The sequence below is a fragment of the Acipenser ruthenus genome, chromosome 40, assembly GCF_902713425.1.
Source record: "Acipenser ruthenus chromosome 40, fAciRut3.2 maternal haplotype, whole genome shotgun sequence".
NCBI classification, from domain to species: domain Eukaryota; kingdom Metazoa; phylum Chordata; class Actinopteri; order Acipenseriformes; family Acipenseridae; genus Acipenser; species Acipenser ruthenus.
In genome coordinates, this window is record NC_081228.1 from 2651697 (window position 1) to 2663579 (window position 11883).

The 11883-nt window shown below is 46.7% G+C and overlaps 2 protein-coding genes across 7 annotated transcripts; one reads left to right on the top strand and one right to left on the bottom strand.

Moving 5' to 3' along the window:
- The first annotated feature begins 1178 nt into the window (after positions 1-1178).
- Positions 1179-9141, top strand: LOC117966665 (glucose-6-phosphate exchanger SLC37A4-like). Of its 6 annotated transcripts, none has more exons than XM_059009906.1 (10): positions 1179-1336; positions 2684-3321; positions 4204-4436; positions 5494-5737; positions 5950-6126; positions 6236-6321; positions 6459-6572; positions 6903-6968; positions 7480-7618; positions 8028-9141. In XM_059009906.1, exons 2-10 carry the CDS (start codon positions 3174-3176, stop codon positions 8192-8194), a joined length of 1374 nt encoding a protein of 457 aa, XP_058865889.1. In that variant the 5' UTR covers positions 1179-1336; positions 2684-3173; the 3' UTR covers positions 8195-9141. The 6 variants fall into 6 exon arrangements, with proteins under 6 accessions (XP_058865889.1, XP_058865892.1, XP_034769076.1 ...); XM_034913185.2 differs by having other exon boundaries at positions 1181-1336; positions 5971-6126; XM_059009908.1 differs by lacking the exon at positions 1179-1336 and adding an exon at positions 1956-2137.
- Positions 9142-9735: 594 nt separating this feature from the next.
- Positions 9736-11867, bottom strand: LOC117397184 (trafficking protein particle complex subunit 4). Its single transcript, XM_033995839.3, has 5 exons — positions 11663-11867; positions 11291-11465; positions 11070-11173; positions 10575-10701; positions 9736-10396 (listed from the first exon to the last, which is right to left on the bottom strand). Exons 1-5 carry the CDS (start codon positions 11835-11837, stop codon positions 10318-10320), a joined length of 660 nt encoding a protein of 219 aa, XP_033851730.1. The 5' UTR covers positions 11838-11867; the 3' UTR covers positions 9736-10317.
- Between the last annotated feature and the right edge of the window lie 16 nt (positions 11868-11883).

Sequence of the window (11883 nt, forward strand, 5' to 3'; positions counted from 1 at the left end):
ACTGATGGATCAATGCTACAGGTAAGCTGAGCGGGGACTGATGGATCAACGCTACAGGTAAACTGAGCGGGACTGATGGATCAACGATACAGGTAAACTGAGCAGGGACTGATGGATCAACGCTACAGGTAAGCTGAGCGGGGACTGATGGATCAACAATACAGGTAAACTGAGCGGGGACTGATGGATCAACGATACAGGTAAGCTGAGCGGGGACTGATGGATCAACGATACAGGTAAGCTGAGCGGGGACTGATGGATCAACGATACAGGTAAGCTGAGCGGGGACTGATGGATCAACGCTACAGGTAAACTGAGCGGGGACTGATGGATCAACGCTACAGGTAAACTGAGCAGGGACTGATGGATCAATGGTTTGGTGCTACATTACTACTAGGCTGTGTAACTAGTGAATTACATACCGGTACATTAATAAACACACTACTTTCAAATACAATACATGATTTTAATTATTAGCAACAAGGTTAATTACATCAACACATAGTTCTTCAAGAGAAGTCTTTCTCTTGCCATTTAGTACACCCGTAGCACATGGTGCACCAGACTGTGTTTCTGTTCCAGTTTCTTTACATTCTCATTGGATAGTTTCAGCTCACAACTGAACATTGTCTGGGGCAGGGACCAACAACTAAGATGTAACTAATAATAATAATAATCACAACTGAACAGTGTCGTCCCTCTTAAAGGGTACCTGGTTCCCTTTGCCCACCACACCAGATCCCCAGTCACTCTATCCAATTAAAAGGATACGGGTATTTTCATTATAGATCAAACAGTGTTGTTTGGAGGTAGGACTTTAAAGAATACACCAACAATCTCGAACTCAAGGCGTACTGCATTAGTAAAGTACCAATAGTGTACTGTGCAATATACCAATGCATTGCACTGCAAAGGTAAACTAACTGTATGCATTGCACTGCAAAGGTAAACTAACTGTATGCATTGCACTGCAAAGGTAAACTAACTGTATGCATTGCACTGCAAAGGTTATGCCTGTGGGTCCATTTAAATCAATGCATGGGTTGAGGAAACGCTGACTGTCACCCAGCAATGATCAGAACATTATAACTAGCTCTGTCATAGTCACAGATCCCTGCAAAAGGAATTCATCGTGCAACATTAGGAACTATAAATACAGCACACTGAATCTGCTTACGGCTATACTGATGCGCTCCACATTCGGGTTACATTGCAGCTCCGAGAAAGAACACGAAAATGATTTGCAGCGTGCTAATCCAATAGCGAAGCCGGACCAAGCTGCCGTGGGAGGGAGTTCCTGTCCTGTTTCGTCTGGTCGGAGGATGCAGACAGAAAGGTAAAAATGTAGCTATTTAACTGAGCTCGCTTGTTAATTTATTAACGTATTGTGTACGTGTACCATGTTCCACTTCAGAACAACGTAAAAGACAACATGGGCTTTAAAAAGCATACTGTTTCCAGTGCAGGCGTGCTTTGAGAGTTAATACTGCAGTGGGCATGAATGTAAATAGTTACTGTTACATTTTAGAGTGCATAGGGAAACAAATATGAACATTTGCAATGAATAAAATGTTTATTAGAGCACCCATATCTCTACAGCCTGCAAAGGTCGTTGCCTGTAGCTGTTTCGCTCTTTCCACGGGTCGCTGTCGTGAAGCCGATTGTGCAGAATGCATTCCCCTGTCTCAATTCAGAATAAACTGTGGTTTATAAAGTTACTAATCTTTGAAAGCTGCATGCAGTATATACTGTTTATAAACGGCGTGATCTTGGAATGCGATTTGAATGTAATAATAATATAAGCGCTAGTTTAATAGCCGCTAATGACTGTATAAGCTGCTCTTGAATCGCTGGCAGCGACAGCTGAGCGTTTGGTTCCCTGCCTGCACGCATCCCCCCCAGGTTAAAGATCACATCTAAAAGGGCACCTGCCTCCTATTACGAGGAGCTGACCAATCAGCTCGCTAAGCGGGGACACGGTGTTCCCGTTCCAGTTCCCGGGGGGTCAACTGAGTCGCTCGGGTGGTTTACGGTCCTGTTGCCTGCAGAGTGTACAAGCGAGAACACCCTTCTGTAAGTGAAATTGCACTTGGCTCTGTAGTTGATCGTGCAAGAACTCTGCCTGGACTCTGTGTGTGTGTGTGAGTTGTGTTCATGCCTGCATGTCGACTATAACGGACTTTAGAACACATGCATGAAGCTGCGTGTGTCCTGCGTGTCAATCAAAACCAACGCAGTATGCGATAGGCACGGTATTATAGATAATAGATGGACCCGAGTCACAATATAAACGCTTGTCGTTGGGCTTGTTACCTGTGAACGGCTCAGACTGCAATGGGAGTGTCCCGTTTCAATCAAGTAGAACTAGGATACTGTCAGGGATATGAAGACAAACAGAGATATGAAACAAAAACGGGTGTGGGCGAGAATGTGATTTGGCTGGTTGATATGAGAGTGCTCGCATTCTGCAGAGGGTTTTATTTGGTGTGGCTGCAATGAGGGAATCAGTCACTGTGGCAGGCCTGGTGCCATTCCTGCAAAATGTATGGAATGTTGCACACAGTAAATGCAGTTTGACCTCGGGCTTATGCAATAGCAAAACCGTGTAATAAAACAGTCCTGTCCTGTGAAGTCTGCTCATGGTTCCAGGTTCATGTTGCTCTCATTTCTTGTTGTTCTGCAGCATTGGACTCCTACAGTCAATCATTAACTGAACAGAGAAGAAAAACACTCGGTAACTCAGCAAACAGCAGTGAGGGACAGACGAGAGAGGAGGGGAAAACTGACTGAGAAAAACACAGCCTGCAAAACAAGCACAGAGAAGAAGAAAAACAAATGAATGATTACATTATGGAGAGATAAGCCCCCGCCCCTGACGAGATCTCTCTGTATTCACTGTCCACTCTCCTGAACCACCACCTGCTATCAGAGGCCACTGATATGGAAGGCTTGACAGGGCGGCTCCCTGTTAGCTCTGCGATTCACCATTAACCCCGTTATCGACTGCAGCATTGTTCCCCTTTCTTGCTTAAATTCACCCGGAGGGGACTTAAGCCGTCACAGAGTTCACTTCGTTTGCTCTCCTCGCTCCTGCTGGCTGTGTTGCTGCGCCGCATATAAAGTTGTCCTTTTTTCGCTCCGTTCTTCAAGTGGTGGTTTTGTTAATCGAGACCATGGGGGCGACGGGGTATGGATATTACCGGACCACTATATTCACGGCCATGTTCGTGGGTTACACGCTGTACTACTTCAACAGGAAAACCTTCTCCTTCGTCATGCCCTCCGTCATGGAGGAGATTGAGCTGGACAAGGATGACCTGGGTAAGAGCGGGCGCAGCCACACTCTCCACTAGAAACATCCTTTCATTTAGAATGAGCTGGAAAACAAATTCATACCAGAGTAAACCTGGCACTGCATCAGACTCCACCTTAAAGAGAGGAGACGCTACTGTAGTTCAAAAGCCATTCATGCATGGGTTTCTTTGCATGATATCTTTCTGCTGTTATACATTCTGTTATATGAATGAATACACACAACAGCTGTGCCAGTTTAAATGTTTAGAATGAAACTATTTTCATTATTCCTTTAGGGATTAGTACAATCTAGAAACGTGATATTCATTTTGCAGACAGGTTATATGATTGCCAAGAGTCGATTTATGGTTAGGAACAATTGTAGCAGTCTTGCAAGATTTGTAAAATGAATAGTTGGTTAGAAAAAAAGCAGTCCAGTTCATCCCCAGAGTTTGCATGGCAGTGTTGTTATATAATAGTAATAGAGGACAGGGTCAGCCGTGGTGTTTTGTAATATTCAGCCGGTCACGCGTATAATAAATCTGTGCAGGTCGTCCAATGGAAGCCCATGCACATGTCTGTGTATGTGTTTCGGAAGCTTGAGGGCTCTTTTTCCTGTTGACAGTTAACGATGTACTTATTGCAAAGTGATCGATTGCAGTAGATTGCAAAAAGTCTAAAATCTGTCCCAGCAAGTGTGTGTGTGCATAATGTTTCAGCTGCCATACTGTGCCTTTGCTAAAGCATTGGCTGCTGCGTCTCTGAAAAGCCATTCCTGATTGCTGCAGACGCCGTACCGTTTCAATATCCTTTACACTCCTGTAAATGAATCAGAATCGTAGCGGCCAGGACGGGTGCTTTTTTCGTACAGTACAGAGTGGCCCTTTTCTTTCCCCTGTGTGTGTCCAGGTCTGATCACCAGCAGCCAGTCTGCTGCCTACGCTATCAGCAAGTTCATCAGCGGGGTGCTGTCGGACCAGATCAGCGCGCGCTGGCTCTTCTCCATCGGCCTCTTTCTGGTGGGCACCATCAACGTGGTCTTCTCCTGGACCTCCACCGTGAGCGTCTTCGCAGTGCTTTGGTTCATCAACGGGCTGGGTCAGGGGCTGGGCTGGCCCCCATGTGGGAAGGTGCTGAGGAAGGTGAGAGGGGAGTGGTGGATGAAAAGGGGGGAGGGGTGTGGGTTTCAGAGTGGAAGAGTGGAGTGGGGGATGGAGGAGTAAAGAGAGGATTAAAACGGACAGACGGGGGAGAGGAAGGATGGAAAGAGTAAGTTGTGAGTGTTTTTGTGTTTGTCTTTGAACTGTCTGTGAGTTCACATGAACAGCATTAGCCTGTCGTGCTGGCACACCGTGTTCTCAACATGAGCACACTTGTCCTGAAAGCTGGGTAAAAGACTAGACTGTGATACTGTGACTCTGCATGCCAATGTTACTTCACCCCGGGACCTTTCCTGGGCTAGGTGCTACTGGAGCCCCCGGTATTGACAGCTCCACACTGTGGGGCTGAGGGGAAGGGGCTTGGGTTACAGAGCTGGATATTTATAGTGGAGCCCTGCCCAGCTCCTGCATGTTAAAGGGATGAGTGGAGGGCTCCATTGGCTGTCACCAACATCCGAATCTGGTTCATTATTTTCCTTGTTACGTTGTGTCAGTCAGTACACTCGTATCGTGCGCATCAGATCCACACCACTGCCCTGTCCGAGAAGCATTCTTCTCCTCTTTGTGTAATCAACCCGTCGTTGTACGAACAAAAACGAAGAAAAACACAAGCATAGCCTCTGGATCCGCCATTCTCAGCTCAAATGCAGCTCCTCTTAATACTGCATCCTCTCCACGCAGCTCGGCACGCTCGTTGCGTGTGATGTCAGTTGCACAGTTCGGGCTCGGGTCCTGTGAGTAATGTTCTGTGGTGTCCTGTGGGTATGATGTGTCCCATGGTCCTGTGCTTGCAGTGGGTATGATGTGTCCCATGGTCCTGTGCTTGCAGTGGGTATGATGTGTCCCATGGTCCTGTGCTTGCAGTGGGTATGATGTGTCCCATGGTCCTGTGCTTGCAGTGGGTATGATGTGTCCCATGGTCCTGTGCTTGCAGTGGGTATGATGTGTCCCATGGTCCTGTGCTTGCAGTGGGTATGATGTGTCCCATGGTCCTGTGCTTGCAGTGGGTATGATGTGTCCCATGGTCCTGTGCTTGCAGTGGTTCGAGCCGTCTCAGTTCGGGACCTGGTGGGCCGTGCTCTCCTGCAGTATGAACCTGGCAGGGGGGCTGGGCCCACTCGTCGCCACGGTGATGGCGCTCAGCTACAGCTGGAGGACCACGCTGTCCATCTCGGGGCTGATCTGCGTCGCCACGTCCTTCCTCTGCCTCCTCTTCATCAAGAACGAGCCGGCCGACGTAGGGCTGCCCAGCATCGAACCTGGGGCCAAGAAGGGCAAAGGAGGTGAGTTACAGCACATCTGTACGGCCGTCCATCTCCCAGTCTTAAATATTTACCAAGGCTGATCTCTTTTCAGCCCCTGTTGAAAATATCCTGTCAAATCGATTTTAAAAACTAAAAGTGAAAGTTGTGTCCCTACAAATAAAAGGAATAGTGCGGAGGCATGTTTACACAGGTGGCAAGGAATTCCGTTTTCCTTTTGAAATGTTGTGCAGCTTTATTTTCCCCTCTGCCAGGCTCGAGGGACGAGAGCACCCTGAAGGAGTTCCTGCTGTCCCCCTACCTCTGGGTTCTCTCGGTTGGGTACCTGGTTGTGTTTGGAGTGAAGACCGCCTGCACGGACTGGGGGCAGCTGTTCCTCATCCAGGAGAAGGCCCAGTCCATACTCATGGGTAACCCGCTTTGCTGAACACGACTCCCACTGCAGAGCGGTTTGAGCCGAACGGATACTCTGTTTATTTCCTGTCTAACTCCCCTCTCCCCCCTCCCTGTGGGTTTCAGGAAGCTCCTATATGAGTGCTCTGGAGGTGGGGGGTCTGGTTGGCAGTATCGCCGCGGGGCTCCTCTCTGACAGGGCCGTTGCTCGGGTAAGTGGGGGCACTAAGAGTTGGGTGGGAGTGGGGGGGGTCCTGGACTTGAATTATTATTTTTTTTTAATCTTTGGTCAAGTGGACGATGTGAACTGCTGTGTATTCATTATCCTGTCCTCCCTCCTCCCTTCCAGCAAGGCCTGCGTAGCCATGGCAACCCTCGGCACGCCCTCCTGCTCTCCATGATGGCCGGGATGACTGTGTCCATGTACCTCTTCCGGGTCACCATCACCCCCGACTCCTCCAAAGTAACAGACGCTCCTTGTTTTTCTCTTTAATAATCTGACAGTGGGGCTGGTTAGAGCACAGCAAGCTCCATTAGGGCTTTCCAGCTCACCTTTTGAACCCACTGTAGGCACTGAAGCATTACCCTGCAGTCTGTAGTCCACGATTCTAGAGGATCAGATCTATATGATGTAAAGATTCATATTGCATCTCATGTGCAGAGTGACTGTTCCTAAAACACAGAAATAATGTACAAAGTACGAAAACTTTTTTTTCTAGGTGTCCGTATTAATGATCTGAATATTCTTTACCTCCTGTTGTCTCTCTCTCCCTCCCTTTCTGGGACCCTGCAGGAGTCTTCACTCTGGACAGTGGCTCTTCACCCTCTCTCTATCCTCACTGGTTTATCGGAGCAAGAGGTTTCTGTCTTTCTCTTCTCTCTCCCTGCCTTTCCTCTGCTTCGCTCCATCTGTAGTTTAATCTGCTGGTGTAACAGGCGGGGCTGGGTGAGAGCTGACCAGCAATCCAGAGTCTAGATTAAAGTACAGAATAGCCCAACCTGGAGAGAACCTCCAGCATTACTGATCCTAACCCTAACCCAGGCAAACAGATAGACAACATTTTAACAAGCATGTTATGGTCCATTTTAAATAGGGATATGGGTCAGACCCATTTAGAGCGGATATGCCATTACCTCCTCCCACCAGCAGGAGGCGGTCACTCAAGCTGGCGCTGCCTGTTACACTGCTTCTTCAGCTTGTTTTCCACTTACCTAACCCTTCCATGTAGTGGTTTCACTAGACAGTCTTCTCATCGATCTGTAGAGCATGTGAGCTGAGTTAAAGCCATCAGACCAGTGCAGTGGATGGAGTGTGTTCATGTTTTATGTTGCCTCTTTTGCGTTGGATCATTGTGTGTTTTTTCCTCCAGATTTTGATTCTCTCATTGGGGGCTCTGTTCGGTTTCTCCTCCTATGGACCAATCGCATTGTTCGGGGTGATAGCCAATGAGAGCGCTCCTTCTAACTTCTGTGGGACGTCTCACGCCATCGTCGCACTGATGGCCAATGGTGAGTCGGAATGCATTTTACTTGGGTTCAACCCTAATTTTAAAAAGCATAGTGCTCCCTTTATTTCTCTGTCTTGTACAATTTACTGTTAACATGACCCAACTGTGAATTCAAGAGAGCACTGTCCTTTCATTGGGTAGAAATCAGGCCTTGAGGTTCAAATTGAGAACCCCTAAGAGGGATGGAAATAAGACACTCCCATGGCATAACAGACCCAGTCCTCATTTTACTGTGAGTTTAATAAGGCACACTGTGGCTAATCAAGCTCATAGTAAAACCTGGAATGGGTCACAATGCTATGCAATAGGAGTCTTATTTCCAGCCCTGCCTAATTACATTAATAAGAGACTAGATTGCAGTATAGAGGTGGTGGTGGTTAATCACGCAGTCATTGTGTCTCCCTGCACAGTGGGCGGTTTCTTGGCTGGACTTCCCTTCAGCACCATTGCCAAGCACTACAGCTGGAGCACTGCATTCTGGGTAGCGGAGGTGACCTGCGCCATCACCACGCTGGTCTTCTTCCTGCTCCGCAACATGCGTACCAAGATGGGCCGCGTGTCCAAGAGGTCTGACTGAGCCGCGAGTTCACAGCACGACCCCGCCACGGCCCAGAGGAGCGGCCTGCTGACACGTCACGTAGCATAACAACACACGGGCAGGCCCTTTCCTCATTGGTCAGTCCGATTACCCGTCCGCCAATCCGGTTCCAGAGAACACACCTGGAATCTGAGCTCAGCAATTTTTTTTAGGAATTAACTAAATCATTTTGATAGTAACAAAAGGATTCGCATTACCCAGCCCCCTACCAGATCATTATTTCTGTGCTTTAGGAATAGATAATACTCACCCTTTAAAACAACATTGTGTCCTGAATCGGATGTTTAAATCACACAGAATCAGGCAGTCACACTGCACATTGTATTACACCTGCTACCACCTTATCAGTATCACAATAGAAGGCAACACAAATACAGTGCAGTCTGTGAGCAAGCTGGGTTATTAATCTCCCTGTGCTGTTTCTATTCAGTAACGCCTCCCTCAGTGTCTCCCAATCTGCAAACACAAGGTTGTATTTTTTAATAAGCTTATAATATTACTGGGTAACAACTGGAACGAATCCCAAAAGTGAAAAATGGGTTTTCATCTCATTTGTGTGAAGTACTGCCACGGGTCTTGAATCCTTTGTTTTTTAAATAGATATTTTAATACGATAGGTTATGTGTCAGGGAAATTAGCCATTTTTTTTATTTTTTTTGCCTGGTTTGTTAATAATCAGATTTTATCCCCTAGAACCCACATTGCTTCCTTGTAAAAGACTAATGCATTTCTTCTTAGAAAGTATTATTTCAATAAAACACCATTTCTGATAATAATGATTATTACTCGAGATAGATATTTTATTAAACGGCAATCATCTATTTTTGATTCCAGTAAGGACATGACTGTGAATTGGTGTTACGTTACAAAGCTGTATTTATGTCATTAATAAAATAACACAACACTAATAGAGTATTAAAACACTACATGCCTTTGTGTCTGATTATTTTACTCTTAATCCTAGTCTGTAATTTTCAAATTACCCCTGGGGAAAGGGGGAGGTTCAATAAACAGTGTGTTATTGATTACATAGAAAAAACAGACCTGAACGTTGATGAATAAATTCTAGCACAGTATCTTCCTGCTTTCAGATTGGCAGACCGTTTTGACAGACCCTGAGTAATGTAACTTTAGTGGATTTTGTATACCTTTCATGTTACCTGCCATTTCACTGCTGATGCGATGCAATGGCAATATCACGGCACTGTTTTACCAGTATGCCAGTTTCCTTACTTTCATTCCACCTTTTTCACATTGCTAAGTTCACCTGCTCCCCCCCAGGCACTGAGACACAGCATCCTACACAGGCAGGGCCGTGCTCATGCAAGCAGCATGGCTCCTAATGGAGGGAGACATGGATATTACGATTGAGCCTTTATACAACTGACTCACTAAAATCCAGACAGCTTCTCTTACTGCTATGAAGTTTGGGGACAGCTTTCAGATGCACCAATAATGAACAGAGAAAGTGTAAATTTGCTGTGCACTGGGGAAAATTTAAACCAAGCCAGAAAAACAACTTCTCAAGCGAGAACGTTTATTCTTCTTACAGTATTTACAACAGAAAAAAAACATTTCCAAACTTGCAGCCCTGAACATGCTGTCCTTAAATTAGTATCATATCACATTTCTATATGTATGAAATATGTACAGTGCGGTCCCTTGAGACACGAGAGAAGTGGACACAAGCTACTGTGGGATGTAACTTAAAACCCTCAATCATAAGGTATACAGTGGTACGAGAAAGCAGTTTATTTTTAGCACTTCTGTAATAAAATGCGCTGGAGATGTCTTTCCATTGCCAAGACCCTGATGTGGAAGCTGCTGAAAGCAATGCTGCTCCAAGCATGACCATTCCTCACAGTGCATTGTTCAGATCCCAGTGTGGAGAATGGATAGTAAAGCAAGTATAGGGAGAGCGCACTTTATAACAGGAGCAGGCATCACACCAGTAGTTCAGGTAGGCTAGTGACTGTACTCCACTGATGACAACACTAGTCAAAACGCTTGCCTATTGGACTTTTCTTGGAATGCCTTCGGATTTCTGAGTGTCTGAAGTTTCGGATGAAGCTGTTCTTTTAAATCCCAGTCTTGTTTCCAGATCAGGACCCTGGTCCAAAAGTTCCGGCTTTCTCCACAACTTCCAGCGCCAATTTCAAATTCTGATCGAACAATTCACACCTGGAAAATACGGAACAAATGAAATTCACATCTTTACAAAAAGACTTGTTGACTCTGTTAATGTTTACTGATCCACAGCCTCCATTCTGTGCATTTATTTCCACCTCTAAACCTGCGTGTCTCCCATCCCTGGAGGTGTGGGACCGACGTGCTTTTGTATTTCTAAGCGCTACTGTACCTGATGGGCATCTCCAGCGAGTAGAAGGGGTTCTTCAGAGCGAAATCAGAATAGATCTCGTAAATCTTTCTGAGAAGAGAGTCGATCCCAGTCTGACGAGGATCTGCTAGAATAATAAACTTGATACCTGGCAGAACACAGAAATCAAGTTACCGGATTGGAATTCCTTACACTTCAGCACTTTACTGTACCTCTGATTCTGTCTCATACAAACAACTTGGTCACTGACTCCTGAACCCTATTAACACAACAGCACCAAATTCTCAACATGAAAGGAGGTTTAGCATTGAAATAACTATGAATTGTGCTCTATTACTTCAGCAGTCTTTGGGCAATGCTGATATTTGTTTAAAAGAGAGTGAAGCTACAGCAACGTTATAACAAATGAGAAGATAATCTTGCTGTTTGCACGATCCTTTATGTTACTAACTCCAGACAGGACTGCAGCCCAGGCTGGTGTTCCTCCACATGTTAACACCACAGCCAGCTTCTCACCCGTGAGTGTCTGGTAGCAGTGCAGTTTGAAGGTGTCTGTCTCCAGCATTTCAATACCAGAGCTCCCCACTTCAGGAGACAGCTGGGATCCGATTGCAAACAGCCTGAAAACACAGAGGAGGTGGTTTCAAAACTAGGGGGTTCACTGCCAAGCAATCAATCGTGTTCAACTGCATGAATTCAGTGGTGCCACTCAGTTTCCGATCTGTAGATTTACTCACGAGTGGAACATCGAAGCCAGCATCAGCTTCTCGTTGGAGGAGAGGCGTGGGCGGCCGAAGCGGATGGACACCGGGTAGTTGACGGGGTCTTTCAGGTACTCGATCACGTCTTTCCCGTCCGCGGTGCACCTCCCGTTCAGATCCACGCCGTTAATAGAGAGCACGGCATGCCCCACTGCGGGAGAAACGAAACCAGGTCGGGACACCGGCGTTAGTGAGGCAACCCAGCGCTAGTATTGCACTGACAGATCACAGAGTGCGGACAGTGTAACATCATCTGACATCCCTTTTTAACGCCTGCTTCCTCCTCAAACGCTTTTCAGTAGCCCCTCTAATAATCCTGCCCATGGCATCATATATTTCTCCGCTTACCCCGGATACCGTCTCGCTGGCCGAAGGAGACGAGGATCCGCTCGTCGTGCGCTTTGAGCACGATGTCCAGCGGGAAGCTGAAGGTTTTCTCGGCCTCTGCCCGCGGAGTGTAGCTGTCGTACTGGTAGATCAGGCCGCCAGCTTTATTGACCACATAGACACTGAAAATCGCCATGTTTACTGCGGCTGCACCCAGCTGCTTCACCGCCGCGCGGCGCAGC